Genomic DNA, 23098 nt, shown 5'->3' with positions numbered 1-23098 from the left:
GGAGGCAAGACAAGACTCTGGCACCCTTCACTCGGCCGGGGGGGGGGGGGGGGGGTGACAGTGGTTTTGCTTCATGAAAATGGGGTCACAACCAGGCATGGTTGAAAACAAGGAATTGGACTCTGTGATATTAACAAAATAAATATACCTAAGCCTGTAGTGGTAGCAAAGTGCTGGTCATGGGGTGAATCTTACAAGCTGGTGTATATTGTTACTTTGACACTAGCAGGCCCGATAATTCTGTGAGTGTTCAGGGGATAAGGGACTGGATGCTGTATGGAATGCTCCAACAAGGGGGTTGGTGTGTGTCTATCGCTACCAGTACGGAAAAAGTGAGCCTGGAAAGTAGCGCTGTGTGCTGCCAGAGGCTGGTGGTTTCAGCGAGCTGATCTACAGCAGGCAGAGACAAGACTGCTTCACACTAAGTGCAGGTTGTGATGAGGGGCCGCAGATTATTCAAAAGGTTCCGCCACAACCTAAGAATTGTCTCCTAGACAAATTTCAAATCTATCACCTAAAGCTGGTGCAAAAATAGTTGCTTTTTAAAAAAGCGGGAAAATAAGTTCTCGCCATCAAAAACATCTGATTTTGCATAAACAACACACACCCCAGGGATAAGAACCTATCTGCTAAATTTTAGCCCCAGGGATAGAATAGTGACAAAGTTTAAGCAGCTAAAAATGGAAACACCTGTGCAACCTTAACTGTAGGTGTCATTACATGCCCTGTGTATAAGATTCTTTGCTTTGACACACAATTCATTGATTTTTAATGTAAATTTCTATGAAAGGAGTTAAAAATAAAAGTATAATAAATGAGCCAATAATAAAAATGTTACATTACCTTAATTAAACCACCTTACTAGTAAGATAAAAGAAATTAAATTTGTTTCAAGCACTCAAGATGACAAACGTATGATAGTCCTCTACGGTTCTATCAACTGAGAAGATGCGACATCTTGGAAAGCCCACAAGAGAAAATAACTTCTACGTGTTTATATAAATATACTAACAACTTCCAAGTATAGGCTAAGTAAGAGGATATTTTTTTCCCCTCAAACACTGAGAATCACAATTACCAGAGCAAAAATGGTATTACTTGCCCAGAAAACAAGTAATGAGTGAAAAAAAAATGCATAGACCCAGGGTAAATCAATCAATGGTTTTAAAAAAAAAAAAAGCTTTTTTTGAGGGAAAAACACAAAGATACATTATAGCTCAAAGATATCATCATGGAATAGGGATTATAAACTCTAATTCTATAATATGAGACAATATATTCACGTGATGTCTAAGAAAAGTTTTCTAAATGAGTTCCAGTAGTGTGTGGATTAGGGACCCAACCATATAGGCTTCCAGGGGCTTCTTTATAGAAAAATTAACCTAAATCTTCTAACTACCCAATGGGACTCCATGCTCAGTCTAGAACAGTGGCTCTCAAAGCCTGTCCGCCGCTTGTTCAGGCAAAGCCCCGGGCGGGGCGGGCCGGGCTGTTTATCTGCCGCATCCGCAGGTTTGGCCAATCGCAGCTCCCACTTCCCACGGTTCACCGCTCCAGCCCATTGGGGGCTGCGGGAAGGGCGGTAGCATATCCCTCGGCCCACGCCGCTTCCTGCAGCCCCCATTGGCCTAGAGCAGCGAACCGCGGCCAGTGGGAGCCGCGATCGGCCGAACCTGTGGAAGTGGCAGGTAAACAAACCGGCCTGGCCCGCCAGGGGCTTTCCCCGAACAAGCGGCGGACCGGCTTTGAGAACCACTAGTCTAGAAGATACCATCAGAGATACTTAGTTTTGCAGTTCTCAAACTGTGAACGTGTGTCTCCAGAGATAACATGCTCAGGAGGAAGCAGGGTTGAAGATGAGAGGAACATGTCTGAACATGCAGGATCTTCAGGTTGGTAAACTTTTTTATTTCATACTTCCTTCTTAAGGACTGCCTATCTTCCTTCTGGACTATCCTTGAATTCTCATGTTTGAGTAAAAAAATATAGTTGTTACTCTATGGTACTATCATTTTAGATGCAGTTGTGATAAAAAATAAATAGCTGAAATAGGCAGATCTTCCTTTTACAATTTCACCTTTAAAGTAGTACTGAGTGTCAGTGAATGCAATGAATACTACTAAATGAGCAGTACGGTAATAATAATTAAATAACTGCACTGACTTATTTTGTTTAGGAGAATCCATCCTCAACATACAGGATTCTGAAGACTATCCACCTTCAAGATCACCATCACTTTATATAGTTTCAGAGTTATCTGCCAATGATAGCATTTCAGTCACATCATGTATGTCACATAGCCACAGTATATCACCTGTAGCAAAAAAAACTCCATCATCCAGAAATAACCATAGATAAGTTTGTGATAAGAACCAGCAGATTACGCGCGCGCGCGCACACACACACACACGGTAACTGATGGAAAAATTGCCCGGTTTGTTTATTCAACACTCTCCTTTCCATATGATTGAAAACCCACACTTCATTAACATGGTTCAGTCATTAAGACCAGGATAAAGTCCATGCAACAGAGCAGCTGTCACAGGCAAATTGCTGGATAAAGTATATGAAAGAGAAATTGAGCACTGTGCAAAAAGGTCTAGAGCAGGGGTGGGCAAACTTTTTGGCCCGAGGGCCATATCTGGGTCTGGAAATTGTATGGTGAGCCATGAATGCTCATGGAATTGGGGGTTAGGGTGCAGGAAGGGGTGAGAGCTATGGCTGGGGGTGCTGGTTCTAGGGTGGGGCTGGGGATGAGTTGGGGGTGCAGGAGAGTGCTTCAGGCTGGGACCAAGGAGTTCAGAGGGCGGGATGATGTTCAGGGCTGAGGCAGAGTGTTGGGCCTAATCTGATGACAGTTTGAACAAAATAGTGAAAAAATAAATACAGTCACTCCTTACTTAACATTGTAGTTATGTTCTTGAAAAATGTGACTAAGTGAAACTTATGTTAAACTAATCCAATTTCCCCATAAAAATGAATATAAATGGGGGGGGGGGGTTAGGTTCCAGGGATTTTTTTTTTTTGGCCATACAGTACTCTAGTTGGGAGGTGCCCCCTCCTTACCACACACAGACACGGCACAGCCCACTGGCATTGGAGACAATGAGGCAGGCAAGGAGGCTAATGGTGCTCTGGCTAGGAGAAGCACATTGCGCAGCAGCAGCTTCCCCTACTCTGCAAGCACCAGGGGCAGGGAGCTCAACTCTCAGCCCATCCACGCCACTCCTTCCCCCAACTCCCCACCCTTAACCCACCTCTTCTTCCCCTCCCTCCCCCTTAACTGCACGCCGCATCTCGCTCCTCCCTCCTGCCCACAGCAATCAGCTGGCTTGCGGTGTTCAGGAGGCAGGGGGGAGGAGCAAGGACACAACACACAGGCTCCCCTTCCCTCACCTGCCTCTTGAATACCGCAAGCCAACTGATTGCTGCGGGGAGGAGAGAGGGGGGAGGTGCGCCGCAGCCTCACTCCTCCCCATGACAAATCATTTGGCTTGTGGCATTCGGGAGGCAGGGGAAGAAGGCGGAGCCTGCACGCCGAGTCCTGCTTTTCCCCCCTACCTCCTGAACACCGCAAACCAGCTGACTGCCGTGGGCAGGAGAAAAAGGGGTAAGGCACCGATCTGTGGGGTCTGCCAGCAGTTGGGAGGTGCTGTAGAGGGGGGCGTAGGTGAGCTGATGGGGGGGCTGCCAACTGTGGACAAAACAGGAAGCCAAACTGCGTTACAGCGAAGCATTGCACAACTTTAAATGGAGCATGTTCTGTTATTGAGCAAGGACATAGGATCGAAACAACATTAAGTGAGAGGACGTTAAGTGGGGAGTTACTGTAGATGGCACTGTCATAGCCAAAGTTCTGTAGCCTTGAACAAAATGCAGGGAAATAGCTGTTTTATTGCTGATGCTGTTGAAATTTGGAAGGAACTGAGTGAGATTATGACTGGTTAGGTCACAAAGACCCCCTTGGGATTGCCACCTGATGTGCTGAGACTACCTCTGAGCCCGTTTTCCCTGCCAGCTTGTGACTTCAGTACCGTGTCTTGTTGAGCTAGACATGCTAGCATGCTGCAAACACAGACCCAGGTCTGAACCACGTCCCCTAAAAAGCTGCAGACTTAAGCTGTTTTCAGTTAAGAAGTGCTCCTGTCTCTAGCACCCAGACACGCAGCTCCCAATGGGATCCAAACCCCAAATAAATCCATTTTACTCTGTATAAACCTTATACAGGGTAAACTCAAACTGTTTGCCCTATATAACACTGATAGAGAGATAGGAACAGCTGTTTGCTCCCCCAGGTATTACTTACTTGCTCTGGGTTAATTAATAAGCAAAAAGTGAGTTTATAAAATATAAAAAGTAGGATTTAAGTGGTTCCAAGTAATAACAAACAGAACAAAGTAAATTACCAAGCAAAATAAAACAAACACACTCAAGTCTAAGCCTGATATAGTAAGAAACTGATTACAGATGAAACCTCACCCTCAAAAAATCATGTGTTAATTTCATTCTAGTAGGGCTGCTGTCCAGAATCTGGCTAATTACTGACACTGATTTAACTGTTCACTAACCTTGTAAGCAAAAAGCAGACTACTGAATTTTTTTTTTTATTCTTTCACAGACTAGACTTCTTTCTAGTCTGGACCCAATCCTTTCCCCGGTACAGTCCTTGTTCCGACTCAGGTGGTAGCTAGGGGATTCCAGTCATGAGAAATCCCCTTTGTTCTGTTCCACCCCCTTTTATAGCTTTAGCACAAGGTGGGAATCTTTTGCCTCTCTGGGTCCCCACTCCTCCTTCTAAATGGAAAAGCACCAAGTTTAAGACCAGGTGACATGTCCTGTGAGACCCCAAGCCTTCATTCTTCCTGGCCTGACCCACAGGAAGACTTGCAAGTAAATAGAGCCGTCTACAGTCAATTGTCCTGGTTAATCAGAGCCATCAAGATTCAAAACCACCATTAATGGCTCACACTTTGCATAATTACAATAGGACCTCAGAGTTATATTCCATATTTCTAGTTTCAGATACAATGATACTTCATCCTATTTGTCTGAATGTATCAGAGGGGTAGCCATGTTAGTCTGTATCCACAAAAACAATGAGGAGTCCAGTGGCAACTTAAAGACTAACAGATTTATTTGGGCATAAGCTTTCGTGGGTAAAAAAACCCTCTTCTTCAGATGGATGGAGTGAAAATTACAGATACAGGCATAAATATATATTGGCACATATAGAATGAACACACTCAGTAAATTATAAGCTTTGCATTGATACCTTACAAGAGACCTTTTTCATGAAGCATACTCCAGTTACATTATATTCACTCATTAGCATATTTTCATAAAATCATATGGGGGGGAAGATAGCTCAGTGGTTTGAGCATTGGCCTGCTAAACCCAGGGTTGTGAGTTCAATCCTTGAGATGGCCATTTGGGGATTGGTACTGCTTGAGCAGGGGGTGGGACTAGATGATCACTTGAGGTCCCTTCCAACCCTAATAATCTATGATTCTATGAAGAAATATGCAATGACGGAAAATGAATGGGACAAGTACTATCTCCAGCTCATTTTCATGCAAATATTCTCAATACTCGGTATTAGGGTCAAACCTTAACTGATGAAGAAGAGGAGTTGGCTATGACATGGACATCCAGCACTCATCCCTCCATAATGCCAACTATAATAAACTTCAGAGCTAAAAGTGAACCATTCAAGAAATATATGTTTGCAGATGAGGTTTTAAAGCAAGTCACACCAGTGAACTGGAAAAAGTCACTTCTGCACCTGGATTCAGAGACTGCTGAAGTGATAATCCCACTTTTAACAGCAGTAGCTTCTTCTGCCAGTGTAGAAAGAATATTCATTCCAAACTGAGAAATGGTTTGGGACCTGAAAAAGCAGGAAAGCTTGCTTTTCTTTTCCCGATTATGAACAAACAGGAAAATGAAGGTGAAGACGACTGAGTTAGCTGCAGAAGCCAATATTTTAAAGTTTCTCGTGTTCACTTGGCTGACAGTCAATTTAATTTTTGTTTTTTAAATATTTCACTTAACTATTTTAATTAACAATTTAAAAATCAGGTTTGTTTTTGTTAAACTTGAATGTTTAACTACATTAAAAAATTAATATGCTTGGTTTTATTAAAATATGTTTGCTGTTGAAGAAAAAAATCCAGAATACATAACGTTGTTGTTTCAGTTAAATAAAACAATTTAAATGTCTGGTGATGTTCTCCTCCTAATACAGCATGACAAGAAAATCCACCAAATATTAAAGATTAACCTGTTGAACTGGAGCTAGTTTACCGCTCAATGATTTCATAAAATCTGCTTCAATTTCCTTTGGTAAATGAAATAACCAAACAATCATTCATTTCTGATATAGCTGTAAAACTAATCTGAAAAGTTTTCAAACTAAACCACTTTAATAATGTATAGTGTGTACCTTCTAAAAATGAAACCTACATCTCGGAGTTGTGAAGAATATATATTAAGGTTATAACAACCAATAAGAATGCACTTTTATGCAGAAATCCATTATTAAATTGAGTCTTCCTGACTAGTGATTTCAATCATGATTTAAATCAATTTGATTTCAATCAAATCCACCCTGCATAGAACCAATACCTTTGAAAAAATACTAATAATTGAAAAAATATATGGTATGTCACAATGTTACACTTTACCCTTTTTAACCAATGGGTTTGCCAGTCAGTATTAAGAATACTTAATCACCAGAAAATAATTTGGAAGAAGAATAATTCAAGCCTTGACTATTTGACTATTATTCACTGGCATTATTCTTTTAGGTGTATTCATACCTGACTGTGACATATTAGATTGTAAGCTGTTTGGGGCAGGATCTGTCTTTTTGTTCTGCATTTGTACATCTAGCACGAGATATACTGGTCCATGACTGGGACTTCTAGGTGCTACGATAATACCAAAAATAAGGTATGATGCAAACATAAGAAAGTAGTTGACCTTATCTTTCACAATAACCCAAGGCATACATTGGCTTATTACTGAATAGATCGGCAATTCAAAAAGGAACTGGCGGTCAATGAGCACTTGCATTTCACAATAAAGTTTGGGGAACATGAAGGTGAGAAACCCAGAACAGCGGAGGAACTCAGATTTATATTGCTCAATTTACTGGATTACTCAAAGTACAAGTCTACCACTCCATTTTGCCTGATCTGTCAGGTGTACATGGCCAAGCTAGACATATATTAGTTTACATTCGTGAGGTAATACAAGTTTACCACATATGTAAAAACCATGTACTTTATGTTTAGCTTCCAAATGAAATTATGTACAAATCCAAAAGTTAAACAATAGGTCAAACAGAATCTGCTGTTTTATATTATTTATATATATATATAATTTTTAAAAAAGATTTAAAACAGCATCACCCTATCTGAGGTTATATCAAGAGGAAATTTGATAGCTATCTTCCTTGATTCACTAATGAGAGGGTCTTTTTCAATTTGTAGGGTAAAAAACTGATTTAAGTTACTCAAACAAAAATGTACCTACTTGGGCCATTAAACAAAAAAATGCTTTTACTTGCAGCTGAAAGTATTGCCCATTCATGATTACATCAACTCACGTTCTCATTTTTAAAAAGTTACTCTCTCTATATTTCAGTGCAGTACTAAATTCCAGACTGAGCTAGTATGAAAGAGGCCTGTTCTTTGAGGCTACAACTCATCTCACTACATTAGTTCTTCTGTGCTATATAACATGGAGCTTAAGGGGGACAAAGTCTTGCACAAGCCCACTTGCATTGAAGAAAATTTCAACCTTCAATGGACAGTGGATTTATACTCATTAAAAATGTCAATATGACTGTCTTAGGCATTACAGTGATGACAGTGAAGGTGGTCACTGGGATGAGGCAATGTTTCATTGTTTTTAAACAGATGTTTAAAAGCAAAACGCTATCTTCAATTTACGCTACAGTGGATGCTCAATAATAGCAACATATGGGTGCCCTTTTGTTATGTTGCTCTTAAGTGGCTATTGCTGTTATTGGGGGTGGGGGGGGCGTCAATAACTCCACAGCAGGGAAAAGTGTTCTCAGAGGAAATGTTGCTCATAAGCAGTGGCTGCTCTTGCTTGTTTGCAGCAACACCATGTATCTACTGTATCACAATTGCTTCAATGGAAAAAAAAAGTCAGTGGAATATCATTATATAATTAGTTTGATCTATTCAGTGATACTAGTCATCAGAAGGTTCTCCAAGATTGACACAATCAGAATTTCTAAGGTAAACAATATCAGTCTCTCTATATATCATAATACAATAAAAAATGGAAAGCTAATATCTTTCTCTGACAGTCAAATTTTAGGCTCAGTGCCATGGGGAGCCGGGGGGGGGGGAGGGGGGAGAGGCGACTTGACTAAAGCTTTTTCCTAGTTTCCTGAGTATGACTTTGATGTATTTTATTATTTCTAGCATGTGGTACTTTAATTAGTTGCAAATATAGCCAGAGTTTACACTGGATGCATGTTTTATAAACCAAAAACCCTACAAGCACTTAACATACTGTAATGATACAGAAAGATGCACAATTTCACAGAACGGAAAAGACAACTAAGAAAATTTAGCATGTGAAGAAGTTTGAAAGAAAGTTTGTTTAGATGGATATCACAAAATAACTGCGCATCACAATGTATAACCGCATGTAAAGCGAAAGAACATTTTTTATCTTTTAATGCTCTATGTATGGTGTTAGATTTTCTAAATTACACCTGCCTCTACTGTAACATCAAGAGGTCCAGACATGTACCTTGCAGAACAACTATCTTACATTTATACGATGACTTTAATCAAGATAGATAAGTTATTTAGAAAATGTAGAGAGTAATGAATGTGTCTACCACTAGGGTAAAACACTGCAATCATCGGTAGCCTACACCCTGCATAGCATCCTGTACTTAGAGCCTGACATCACACATACGTGACCTAGCAGCCAGAGCGTCATCCCTAATTCCCATATGTGGTTTTATGTGACTCAGAGATGGCAGACTGCAACAGGTTTTATAAGCTAAATGGGAAGTTCCTAATAGAGGGTTATGCTTTGGTTACATTTCCTGGCTTCTCACTGTGTGTGTTGCAAGTGGGAAGGAATGTTCATCAGGGACCACTGAACCTCATAATGGAGGGGTGCTCATGGGCAGGCAGGGAGTGTAACTGTACATGAACATGGTTGGTTTACTCATCGCTGAAGAGGAAGGCAGAATGAACCATATTACTTTGCCTTGGGTCCCACAATAACTTCATTCTGGATCTTATGGCAACTCTTCAGTAGTGAAAAAACATTGCTTGCCCAAAGATAATCAAGGATCTTAGTCAAGTACTATGGGTAAAATTTGTATAGATTCCTTAAGAGACTTAAGCACTTGTGTCCCACTGACTTTCAATAGGACTTAGACACCTAAAGCACTCAGCTGCTTTTGAAAATTTTACCCTGGAATTTATTAGTAATGCAAAACAACGTATTTCCTAAAAAGGCACAAACATGAAAGCTATCCCGAACTTTAAAACTTAATTGTTTACTAGTTTCTATAAGGGCTGTCCATTAAATCACAGTTTAATTGCACTGTTAATAAATTTCAATTGTTTTTCTGTTTGAATAATGTGGATGTTTTTCTACATTTTCATATATATTGTATTCTGTGTTGTAACTGAAATCAAAGTGCATATTATTTTTATTACAAATATTTGCACTGTAAAAAGGATCAATGAGAGATAGTATTTTTCAATTCACCTCATACAAGTACTGTAGTGCAATCTCTTGGTCATGAAAAATGCAACGTACAAATACTTATTTTTTTGTTACATGACTGTACTCAGAAACAAAACAATGTAAAAACTTCAGAGTCTACAGGCCTACTCAGTCCTACTTCTTGTTCAGCCAATCACTAAGATAAACAAGCTTGTTTACATTTACAGGAGATAATGCTGGCCTCGTCTTATTTACATCACCTAAAAGTGAGAACAGGCGTTTCATGACACTGTTGTAGTCAGCATCACCAGGTATTTACTTGCCAGATGTGCTAAAGATTCATGTGTCCCTTCATTCTTCAGCCACCAATCCTGAGGACATGCTTCCATGCTGATGATGCTCATTAAAAAAAATAATGCGTTAATTAAAATTTGTGACTGAACTCCTGTGGGGAGAACTGTCCCCTGCTCTGTTTTACTCGCATTTTGCCATATATTTCATGTTATAGCAGTCTTGGATGATGAGCCAGCACATGTTGTTCGTTTTAAGAATATTTGCAGTGCAGATTTCACAAAACGCAAAGATGGTACCAATGTGAGATTTCTAGAGTGCTACAGCACTCAACCCAAGTTTTAAGAACTTGAAGTACCTTCCAAAATCTGAGAGACGAGGTGTGAAGCATGCTTTCAGAAGTCTTAAAAGACCAACAATCCAATGCAAAACTACAGAACCCAAAACACCAAAAAAGAAAATCAACCTTCTACTGGTGGCATCTGACTCAGATAATGAAAATGAACATGCATCTGTCTGCACTGCTTTGGATGTTATCGAGCAGAATCTGTCATCAGCATGGACGCATGTCCCCTGGAATGGCGGTTGAAGCATGAAGGGACATATGAATCTTTAACACATCTGGCAAGTAAATACCTGGTGACACCAGCTACAACTGTGCCATGAGAATGCCTGTTCTCACTTTTAGGTGACATTGTAAACAAGAAGCGAGCAGTATTATCTCCTGCAAATGTAAACAAACTTGTTTGTCTGAGGCCTTGGCTACACTGGTGCTTTACAGCGCTGCAACTTTCTTGCTCAGGGGTGTGAAAAAACACCCCCCACCCGAGCGCAGCAAGTTACAGCGCTGTAAAGTGCCAGTGTAAACAGTGCCCCAGCGCTGTAAGCTAATCCCCTTGGGGAGGTGGAGTACCTGCAGCGCTGGGAGAGCTCTCTCCCAGCGCTGGCGCCGCGACCACACTCGCACTTCAAAGCGCTGCCGCGGCAGCGCTTTGGAGTTTCGAGTGTAGCCAAGCCCTGAGTGATTGGCTGAACAAGAAGTAGGACTGAGTGGGCTTGCAGGCTCTAAAATCTTACGTTGTTTTATTTTTGAAAGCAGTTTTTTTATATAATTTGACATTTGTAAGTTCAACTTCATGATAAAGAGATTGCACTACAGTACTTGTATTAGGTGAATTGAAAAATACTATTTCTTTAGTTTTTTACAGTGCAAATACTTGCAATCAAAAATATGAAGTGAGCACTGTACACTTTGTATTCTGTGTTGTAATTTAAGTCAATATATTTGAAAAATGTAGAAAACATCCAAAAATATTTAAAAATGGTATTTATTATGGTTTAATTGCGCCATTAATTTTTTTTTAATTGCAGGATTCATGGCAATTAATTTTTTAATTGCTTGACAGCCCTAGCTTCTATATATTTGCAGTTAACTACTCTACTCTATTGCTACTGTTTTACTCCAATAGGGACCAACATGTCAACAACAAAAAAAAACAACCCAACACACTTTTCTGCAGACACACTTGAATAAAAATAAATAAATAAATAAATAAAAACAATTAGACACCAGGATAATACTATCCAAATTAAAGAAGAAAACGAGCATACAAATAAGAAGTTGTGGGTAAACTGATTGCTGAAGAAATTTCTCTCTGCTGTTACAATTCCACTAGGGTTGATGTCTCCCTTCAATTACCTGACAATGAACCAAGCAGGAAAAAGGAGACAAAGGGACAAAACAGGAAAGGGCATAGCAGCACTGTTCACGTTCATAATGAGATTTTAGAATTGTAAAGCACTTGAACCAATAAGACTTCAGTTTACAAGTTACTGAGGGGAAAAGAGGAAAGTACGAAAAAAAGGGTGACAATTAGCTGATGTCATATCCCCATAAGATGAGGATGACAAAATCCTACCCAATTGTTGACATATACTGCAAGTTAAGCATATTATTCTCACTGTGACCTAATCCAAGTTCAGTCCACACAATTTTAATGTAAAAAAGTTTAATGAAGTTAATAGCAAATATTGCTATAATTACAAAATTCATTTATATTAACCTTTATGTAGTCATTTTCAGGTAATTTATGTGGTGAGCTATTAGAACTAAGTCTTGCCTTTATTTCAATTTCACTTGTCAGAACTCCACCCAAAATGGCACTCATCCAAAATTCTGGTCACCTTATTCATATTTAAAAAAATAAAAGGACATGCAAAACGAATTGATTAATGCTTCTTCCTTCCATCATACATACATCTATTAAATGAATAATACAACTTCAAACTCCTACCATATGAATTAGACTTTCAACAACTTCCTCCCTCTGCCAATTCTGCTCAGATAGGCTTTACAGTATGCTGAGAAGATTATTTCAGACCTTCGAGCAATGGGGTATTTTAGAGGAAGGAGCCCATATGAAGAACTCTCTATCAGCATCCCTCTCTCCTGTTTATAATGAGTTGGAACAAAATGCAAGACCTCTGTTGAATATAAAAAAGGCCATAGTGGGTCAAACCAAAGTAGCCTGTCTGACAGTGACCTATGCTAGACCAGTTAGTTCCCTTTGACACAATAGGGCAATCATCAAGTGATCCAATCCAACATCCAGTCCCAGCATCAAGGGCTTAAGGACATTCAACGCAGGATATTGCACCCCGACCATCTTGGCTAATAGCCATTGATGGACCTATCCTCCATGAATTTATGTAATTTTTTTTAATCCAGTTATAGTTTTGGCCTTCACGACATCCACTGGCAACAAGTTCCACAGGCTGACACTGCATTGTGTAAAGACTTCCTTTTAGGAAGTCTATTAGGTTCATTGGGTAATCCCTGGTTCTTGTGTTACGTGAAGGGTAACACTTCATTATTCACTTTTTCCATACCATTCGTGATTTTAGACCTCTATGATATACCCCCCTTAGTCCTTTCTTTTCCAAGAAGAATAGTCCCAGTCTTTTTAACCTCTCCTCATATGCATTGCAACTGTAGTAATACAGCAGAGAGAGAGACAGTTTCTCAGGTAGGCAGGTCCAAATGAGTTTAATGTTCTATAGGTCAAAGATAAAACCTTGAATTCTACCTGAAAACCAAGAGGCAGCCAGTGCAAATCAGAGAGCCTTGTTAACATAGTGCCTCTTGGTTGCAGTGTATGTAAGCAAGCAGGCTGCCACAGTTTGGGCCATTTCGAATTCTTTAGAAAGATTTAAGGTGTAGCCATGGAATACAATGCAATAATCCAGTCTTGACATGACAAAGGCATCAATCATGGAAGCAAGGCCTATGTCAGAAAGAAATACACTACAGGCAAAGTACAGGTGGTAAAAACGCTCCAGGACGCTGCTGCAGTGTGATATTCCAAGAGCAGATGGGGATCCAGCACTGTCCCCAGCTTAAGCAATCAAGTAACACATGAAAGACACCCCATCCATCAAAGAGAGAGTTGACAACTACCCCATCTGTGGGTTCTGAACAAAGTTTTTTAGGACTGTAAAAATGTTCTCAACACAAATATCTACATTTATTTTGGATTGCAAACAATGCAGTAGAAATGTTTATATCCAAATAGGTTTGTGATCCAGAAAGACTAGGAAATGGACTAAATGTAAGTGAAAACTGACTAAAAGAATAGGAGTACTTGTGGCACCTTAGAGACTAACATTTATTTCAGCATAAGCTTTTGTGGGCTACAGCTCACTTCTTCGGATGCATAAAATGGAACACACAGAGAGGAGATATTTATACATACAGAGAACATGAAAAGGTGGAAGTATGCATACCAACTGGAAGAGTCTAATCAATTGAGATGAGCTATCAACAGGAGGAGAAAAAACCTTCTATGGGTCATCTCAATTATCGCTTCAAAGGTTTTTTTCCTCTTTGCTGACAATAGCTCATCTCAATTGATTAGAATCTTCCAGTTGGTATGCATACTTCCACCTTTTCATGTTCTCTGTATGTATAAGTATCTCCTGTCTGTGTATTCCATTCTATGCATCCGAAGAAGTGAGCTGTAGCCCACAAAAGCTTATGCTGAAATAAACGTTAGTCTTTAAGGTGCCACAAGTATTCCTGTTCTTTTTGGGGATACAGACTAACAAGGCTGCTACTTTGAAACCTGAAACTGACTAGTTTGTTTTCATTATTTACTTCTGAATTTGAACAACCAGTGAGTTAGTTACAATTCACATTAATAAAACATAATTATTACATCACACAAAATTAACCTTTAACATTATGGTCCTTTAAAAATATGATTAAAAGACACAAAAAACAAGGAAGTTAATGGGTAAGGCTAAAACTTCAGGCTTGCCTCTAACTCACTCTTGCGACTATTGCTGAGCCTACATTTTACAACTGTAATGTATGTGATGTTAAATATAGGTACTGGGACTAGAGACATAATACAATCAATTCAGGATGGAGTGTCACCACTGACAATGAACTGTTTTGGGGAAGGGAGAAGACACAGTGAGGAAGGTACATTTCATCTAGAAGCAACTGAACGTGATTCTTTGAAAAACTGGAGAATAGTTCTCCCAATAAGCCTATATACAAACAAATTATATTCCCAAATCAGGTAACTACAGATTACCCAGAAAAGGATTTAAGAAAAGAAACAGATTCACTCCAGCCCACATATGAAGGAAGGCCGGCCAGACTGGGGAAATTCCCCTGCCCCTCTTCATTTCCCTTCCATGTTTTCAATGCCGGGCAGATGTAAAGATAAATCATTAATTTGAGATTCACTCCTCCTGTGGATAAACCTTTGTCGAGCAATGATTGGAGACATCGGTCTGTGATTTAACTTTCAGAAGCGCTGAAGCCACCCTCTCTTCCCCCCAACTCTCCAAAAATAAGGCCGTTCAGGAGCCAGGAGGAGGGCGGCCGAGCCCAGTTGGGCGAGGACGACCTACGTGCCAGCCACTAGGCCGCCGGGGCACGAGAGGGGATCAAGGTTAAGCGCTGCGGAACCATTTCGCTAAGGCCTCCAAGCGTCCCACCCTCGCGGAAGCTGGGAACTAACCACCCCCGACCCCGATACAGCGGCCACAACAAGCCGGGCTTCCCGGCTCCCCTCCCCGCGTCCCGGCCGCGAAACAACACAGCACCGAACCTGCCCCAGGCCGGCTCCTCCGTGACAGGCTCCCTATGGACCCCCCAACATGGGGCGGAAGCTCCGTGTCCCGCCACACCCGGGGCAGAGAGGCTCGGGCAGGATCCGCGCTCCCCGGCTCCAGCCACAGGCCCCGCAGCCGGGGAAGCGGCCGCAGTGAGCGCCCCCCGCGCCGGCCCCGCAGAGCCGCCTGGGTCGCAGCGGGGATCCCCGCGCGGCGGAAGGAGCTGGAGCCGGAGCCGGGCCGGTCACTCACCACTTGGTAGCGGCTGGCGGGCTGGTGGTGATCCATCCCGGACGCCCACGGACAGACAGTGGCGCGGCCCAAGCCCGGCTCCTCCGCGCGCTCTCCCCTCGCGGCTACCGCCCTGGTTCCCTGCCGCAGCGGCCAGGCCCTGCCTTCCCCCTCCGGATGCGGCTGCCTCTGAACCGGAGCCGGCCTCCTCGCTCCGTCACCGCCGCGCCCGCCTCGGACCCGCCTTCCGGGGGCGGGGCGCGACAGCCGCTTCCCTGCGGAGGAGCACGGAGCTGAGGGCGCCGCCCGTGACGCACATAATAATGGGGGGGTGCACGTCGGGTCTTAGCTTCTGTGTTACACACCAACACACCTGTGCACCTCACACCCCTGTGCCCGGCCGGCCCCTCACACACCCTCTGTGCCCCTCCCGGTCCCTTACACGTCCCTGTGCCCCCCCTGGGATCCGCCTTACACACACACAGACACACACTACTGGGCCCCAGGCCAGCTCCCATTATAGGACTGATTTGTTTCCCTTAATGTCTCTAAAAGAAAGCACTGTTCCAGACATTTTAACTTTTACATCTTACCCCAGCGTAGGATTCTTCTGGGATGTCTGCTTTTAAAAATTAAAAAAAAAACCACAAGAGTTTTAAACTGATGTTTTGAAAATTGTATCTGAATTTCACTTTTGACATTTTTTCTAACTCTTTTGTAGGGCTGTCAAGCGATTAAAAAAAATCGTGATTAACCACACTGTTAAACAATACTAAAATATCATCTATTTAAATATTTTTGGACATTTTCTACATTTTCAAATATAATTATCGGTATTTCAATTACAACACAGAATAAAAAGTGTACAGTGCTCACTTTATATTTATTTTTTATTGCAAGTATTTGCACTGTAAAAAAAAATAAATAGTATTTTTCAATTCACCTAATGCAAGTACTGTAGTACAAGCTCTTTATCGTGAAAGTTGAACTTACAAATGTAGAATTATGTATCTAAAAAACTGCATTCAAAAATAAAACAACATAAAATTTTAGAGCCTGCAAGTTCACTCAGTCCTACTTCTTGTTCAGCTAATCACTCAGACAAACAAGTTTGTTTACATTTGCAGAAGATAATGTTGCTTGTTTCTTGTTTACAATATCACCTGAAAGTGATGATGAGTTTGCCTTGATGGCTCTGTTCTGCTTAGCAACCCAGTTCAGCTTAGCAACCGATCAAGGCTTACTGAAAAATTTACTGGCTGGGGTAGATAGGCCAGCTGTGTGACCTTGCGAGATAAGAGAATGCTTGTAGATGCTGGGAAAAATGCTGGCAGACACTTTTTAAAGTAATTTGTATTTCATCGTATAAACCTCGGTTTATCAAGAGAAACAGTTGTTCTTTTTTCCTCTCTTGTATGCTGGGAACGTATAACTGGGAAGGTACAGTAATGACGTGACGTAAGTGATGACGCGACGGAGTAGCTAATAAAAACAGTGTGCATCTGCAGAGGGGAGGAGCTGGTTCTGTATGCATTGAGATGGGCAGTTCTCTGTTGTATGGCATGCTACAATAAATAACTTGATAGTTGGATTCTTGCTGGTCGTTGCCTGTCTCTTTGCGGTCGGACAACGAAACCTGAGCCGTCTGGAATAAGAGAGATCCCCGACAGTGCTAAAGATTCATATGTCCCTTCATCCTTTAACCACCATTCCAGGGGACATGCATCCATGCTGATGACAGGTTCCACTCGATAACAATCCAAAGCAGTGCAGACCGACTCATGTTCGTTTTCATTATCTGAGTCAATGCCACCAGCAGAACATTGATTTTCTTTTTTGGTGGTTAGGGTTCTGTAGTTTCCGCATCGGAGTGTTGCTCTTTTAAGACTTCTGAAAGCATGCTCCACACCTCGCCCCTCTCAGATTTTGGAAGGCACTTCAGATTCTTAAACCTTAGGTTGAGTGTAGTAGCTATCTTTAGAAATCTCACATTGGTACCTTCTTTGCGTTTTGTGAAATCTGCAGTGCAAGTGTTCTTAAAATGAACAACATGTACTTGGTCATCATCCAAGACTGCTATAACATGAAATATAAGGCAGAATGTAGGTAAAACAGAGCCAGAGACATACAATTCTCCCCTATGGAGTTCCATCACAAATTTAATTAACACATTACTTTTTTAACTAGTGTCATGAGCATGGAAGCATGTCCTCAGGAATGGTGGTCAAAGCATGAAGGGGCATATGAATGTTTAGCATATCTGATATGTGAATAACTTGTAACGCCAGCTACAAAAGTGCCATGTGAGTGCCTGTTCTCATTTTCTGGTGACATTGTAAATAAGAAGAGGGCAGGATTATCTCCTGTAAATGTAAACAAACTTATTTGTCTTAGCGATTGACCAGGGCTGCCCAGAGGATTCAGGGGGCCCAGGGCAAAGCAATTTCGGGGCCCCCTTCCATTAAAAAAAGTTGAAATACTATAGAACACTATATTCTCATGGGGGCCCCTGCAGGACCTGGGGCCTCACTTGCCTCCCCCTCTGGGCGGCCCTGCAATTGACTGAACAAGAAGTAAGACTGAGTGGACTTGTAGGCGCTGAAGTTTTACAGTGTTTTGGTTTTGAGTGCAGTTATGTAACAAAAAAAAATCTGCTTTTGTAAGTTGCAATTTCATGCCAAAGAGATTGCACTACAGTACTTGTATGAGGTGAATTGAAAAATACTATTTCTTTTGTTTATCATTTTTACAGTGCATTTGTAATAAAAGTACATTTTTACAGTACATTTGTAATAAAAATAATAACTTCAATTTCAATTACAACACACAATACAATGTATATGAAAATGTAGAAAAATTCAAAATACTTAATAATTTTCAATTGGTATTTTATTAACAGTGTGATTAAAAGTGCAATTAATCGCGATTAATTTTTTTGAATTAATCATGTGAGTTAATTGCGATTAATCGACAGTCATACTCTTTTGGCTTCTTTATATCTCCAAAACAGCATGGCCTAGAAACTCCAATATGGGACCCAATTCTGCACACTGCTTCCACACATCGCTATTACTTCAGTGGGGCTCTGTGTGGTGGAAGGGTCCACTATGGAGCAGAACCAGGGAGTGTTTCCTGGGGAAATTCAAAAGTAATATATAAAAAGTTTGGATACATACACACACAGTATAAAATTTATATTAAAATGTCTGATACCCTAAGGCAGTGGTTTTCAAACTTTTTTTCTGGCAACCTAGTTGAAGAAAATTGTTGATGCCCTCGGCCCAACGGAGCTGGGATTGAGAAGGCTGGGCTGTGGGAGGGGCTCAAGGCTGGGGCACTGGGTTGGGGTGTAGGAGGAGGTCAGGGCTCTGGGCTGGGGGTACAGGCTATGGGTTGGGCCCGGGGATGAAGTGTTTGGGGTGCAGAAGGGGGCTCTGGGTGTTACGGTGCACCTCATAAGGCTTTATGGAAATATGCTTATGAATGTATATATGACATAACTGGAATATGTTTTATGCTACATATGCCATGTAACATATCTCTGTAAAGGTTATAATCTACTGAGTCTATTCATCCTCTTTGTATGCATGTGTCATTGTTGTATTCAAAGTTATGAATATTGGCTGTGTACTTGCTTGATTTCTAAGTAGCCTCAGTAAAGCATTTGGTAAGCTTCTTGAGAAAGGAATGTGCAAATCAAGTGCCCAATCAAGAAATACTTAATGGACAATGAATCTTGGAAGGCTCCAATCAACATAAGAAGTCTACCTGAGGACGTTCAGGGTAGCATGTAAACAATGGCTGCTGCCTATAAAAACTGAGTCAGGCATGGACATGTGACTTGCCCATGTGACTCCAAAACTCCACCTTGGAGCTGGACTTTGCATAGGAGAGAGGAGGGGGTCTCCACCCACAAGCGAAAGTATATTTAAACCCCTGAGAGACTCCTCTATTTTGGCTTCAGCTGGCTAACGAGATAACCTCTCCACCCCTAAGGATATCTGAAAGAAACTGGAACAAAGGACAGTAACTACAGGGAGTATGAGTGATTGCTGGACCCAGACTAGAAGGAGACTAGTCTGTAAAAGGAAGCTTACTGGAATTCCTCTGAAAGTGAGGTTTTTATCTGTATTCAGTTTTCTTACTGTGTTAGACATAGACTTGAGTGTTCTATTTTATTTTGCTTGGTAATTCACTTTGTTCTCTCTGCTATTACTTGGAACCACTTAAATCCTACTTTTTGTATTTAGTAAAATCACTTTTTACTTATTTATTAACCCAGAGTATGTATTAATACTGGGGCGGGGGGAGACAAACAGCTATGCATATCTCTCTATCAGTGTTATAGAGGGCGGACAATTTATGAGTTTACCCTTATACAGGGTAAAACAGGTTTATTTGGGGTTTGGACCCCATTGGTAGATGGGCACCTGAATGTTAAAGAGAGGAACACTTCTTAAGCTGTTTTCAGTTTAAGCCTACAGCTGTTAGGGAACATGGTTCAGACCTGGGTCTGGGTTTGCAGCAAGCTAGTGGGTCTGACTCAAACCAGGCAGGGCACTGAAGTCCCAAGCTGGGAGGGCAGGGAAAGCAGGGGCAGAAGTAGTCTTAGCACATCAGTTAGCAGCCCCAAGGGAGCTTCTGTGATCCAACCTGTCACACTGGGTATGGGGGGGCTAAGGGCTGGGGCAGAGGGTTGGGGCACGGGCTTACCTCAGGCGGCTCCCAGTCAGCGGCACAGCGGGCGTGCTTCCTGCCTGACCTGGTACCGCAAACCATGCTGCGCCCCGGAAGCGGCCAGCAGCAGGTCCGGCTTTTAGGCAGAGGCACGCAAGTGGCTCTGTGCAGCTGTTGCCCGCAGGCACCCCGCCACCAAGCAGCCAATGTGAATGCAGAGCTGGTGTTTGGTGCAGGGGCCGCATGCGGAGCCCTGTGGCTCTCCGCCTAGGAGCTGGATCTGCTGCTGGCCGCTTCTGGGGCACAGTGCGGTATCAGAACAGGTAGGAACTAGCCTGCCTTAGCCGAGCAGCACCACCAACGGGACTTTTAACAGCCCGGTTGGCAGTGCTGACCAGAGCCACCATGACCCAGTGCCTTACATTCCGACCCACAGTTTGAAAACCACTGCTCTGTGATAAGGTAGATAGGGAAAGGGATAATTAGAAGCTCATTGCATATATTTTTGCACTTTTAAGGGACAAAGTTAAGTTTAGGTGGATGATATAAATAGGATGGAGTGAGAGACACCCATTGACTTCCAGGGGCTTTGGATCAAATCCTAATGGCGTTAGTCTTTTAGCTCTGTGCATTACTACTGAAGTTCCTGAATTCAAACCTCGCTGATGACTCATGAGTGGTAGCTGTTACACAACACAAAGAGCCAAATTAACCTCTGATGTAACTCCACTATATTCAAAATTAATTTAGGATGAAACAGGAGGAAATTATTCTAGAAGGTAACTGACTCAAATAACACAGTTGTCACTTATGCTATGGTATACTGAATTTTGGGCTATTTATTATTGGCTCAGAAGGAGAAGAGACTATAGCCAAAGAGAGGAGAAAGAAGTACATCTTAAGTACATGGCTCACGTAGATAGCCTGTACGTTGAGTCACAACAAACCCTTTTCATATATACCATACTAAATAATTAAGCATATAGCCTATCTAGCTAGATGTTTCATAGTCATTAAATGAGATGGGCTAAGGAGTAACTCCAGTGAAGTATATTGAGTTATAGTAGGGATTAATTTGACCTACTAAGGTTTACACTCTGCTTAATGTTTACTGTGTTGACTTTTCTTCATTTCTACTGCATGCCAAAAAAAACCCACTTTGTTTCTCTTAAAGATAACTCTGTCACAAGTCATCACATCCAAATCTAGTTATCCTTTTGGTACCACAGAGGAAAGGAAATTGCACCTAAATTTCAGAGGATGCTGAGTCAAGAGTATGTACAAGAGTATGTACAAGTCATGTAATAACAAGTAATAAAAGGGCAAAAAGCATTCTGTATGATGCTGTGAGGATGTTGGCGAAGGTCACTGGGAACCTAGGAGCAAGGCTGCCAGACTAGGTTACAACATTTGTTTATTTTTATGGACGCTATGAGGAATGCAGTACAAAAGACATGCCACTTCTCCAGATTGGATCCAAACTGTAGATGGCACTTGCTGCTCATAGAAACTAACCAAACAGACAACTGAGTATTATTATAAAGGATTTATGTTCTCAAAGTAGTATCTCTTACAGCTTTTTAATTAAGCCTCCATCACCATTGTACTACAAGCCATGTTTCTCAGGTGACATGGAAGGTTTTTTTCCCCCGAAGATTTCTTTTGTTTTGATTATTTAAAAAAAAACCAACTTGTTTTTAGCTAAGCTACAAAAGCAAGGAAAATTCAGAGTCAAAGCTTAAACTCCAGGCTGTTTCTTGGTAAATCACTTAACCTTTTGTGTCCAACTACCATAACACATACTGTGTGGGTGTTTTCACTGCAAGAAGCAAGTTGACCAGTCATATGGTAAATGGCTTTTCAGTGTTTTAGCAGATCCACAGAGCTATTTCTCCCCTCTCCCTCCCAGAATGATTTTGTTGCTTCCCTACATATACCTCTAACCTTGATATAATGCTGTCCTCAGGAGCCAAAAAATCTTACCGTGTTATAGGTGAAACCATGTTATATTGAACTTGCTTTGATCCACAGGAGTGCGCAGCTCCCCTCCTCCCCAGAGCACTGCTTTACCACGTTATATCCGAATTCGTGTTATATCAGGTCACATTATTTTGGGGTAGAGGTGTAGTACCCCTTACAACCACGGTTATAGTGGCACATTCTGAGACTCTGGACACAGCTATGCCAGACTGTCCAAGAGTGGTGTTTGGAGCATGGATTTTTCAGAAAATTGCCAGAGGAGAGGGACTGAATTATGGGATGGAGCCAGAAGGACCTGTGGAACCAGTGAAGCTGGAAAGCTGATGTTTCCTAGCCCCACTGAAAAGTCACCACAGATTGCAATGGTTCAGCTCAACTTGTTTTTAAAGAACTTCAGCCAGATCCTCACCTAATGTAAATCAGTGTAGCTCCACTGAAGTTAATGTCGCTACAATCATTTATACCATCTGAGGATCTGGTCCATAGGCCCAGGTACTGCAGCCAACCAGAACAATTAAGTCTTATCAAAACCCCTCCAGAGCTGATGTGGATGGATGCAAAGTGTTGCACAAGTGTTCCAACCATCTTTAACACCTTTGAATAGATAGGGTTTCTGAACCTAATTCTAGTGAAATTAATTACCAGGTCTAAAACAGCTAATTCATCCTTTTCTTCATTAGTAATAACAATGTATTTATGTGATTGATCCTTAATCAATGCACTGTGCTTTTAAAGACTTCCAAACCGTTAGGCCTGGTCTACACTAGATAATTAGATATGTTTAAACAAAGTGTCAGGGGGCTGAAAAATCCACAGCCCTCAGCAGTATAATTAAGATGACTAAGTCCCCATTTAAAAAGCACTGAATCAATGGAAGAATTCATCCACTGACCTAGCTACTACCTCTCAGGGAGGTGGATCACAGGAGAACCCTTCCTGTCGGCATAGGCGATGTCTTATACTGAAGCACTACAGTGGCATAGCTGCAGCAGCACAACAAAACAAACAACAACAAAACAACAAAAAAATTACTTTTCAATCTTTGGTCCTTTTGACATACTGA

At 41.6% G+C, this 23098-nt stretch overlaps 1 protein-coding gene across 6 annotated transcripts in view; it reads right to left on the bottom strand.

Moving 5' to 3' along the window:
- The window catches only part of NDFIP2 (Nedd4 family interacting protein 2), a 69877-nt gene extending 54204 nt beyond the window's left edge, over positions 1-15673 (bottom strand). For 2 of the 6 annotated variants that reach the window (XM_039510753.1, XM_039510761.1), the window contains exon 1: positions 15400-15673. In XM_039510753.1, the coding sequence (XP_039366687.1) occupies positions 15400-15435 (36 nt within the window). In that variant the 5' untranslated portion in view covers positions 15436-15673. Of the gene's footprint in view, positions 1-12317; positions 12337-15143; positions 15288-15399 lie in introns of those variants that run through there. The other 4 variants (XM_039510796.1, XM_039510779.1, XM_039510787.1 and 1 more) reach the window with 4 other exon arrangements.
- Positions 15674-23098: the final 7425 nt, after the last annotated feature.

Source organism: Mauremys reevesii, linkage group 1, assembly GCF_016161935.1.
Source record: "Mauremys reevesii isolate NIE-2019 linkage group 1, ASM1616193v1, whole genome shotgun sequence".
Lineage (NCBI taxonomy): Eukaryota > Metazoa > Chordata > Testudines > Geoemydidae > Mauremys > Mauremys reevesii.
The sequence above is the reverse complement of the archived record's forward strand: the minus strand, read 5'-3'. Positions and strand labels throughout refer to the sequence as shown.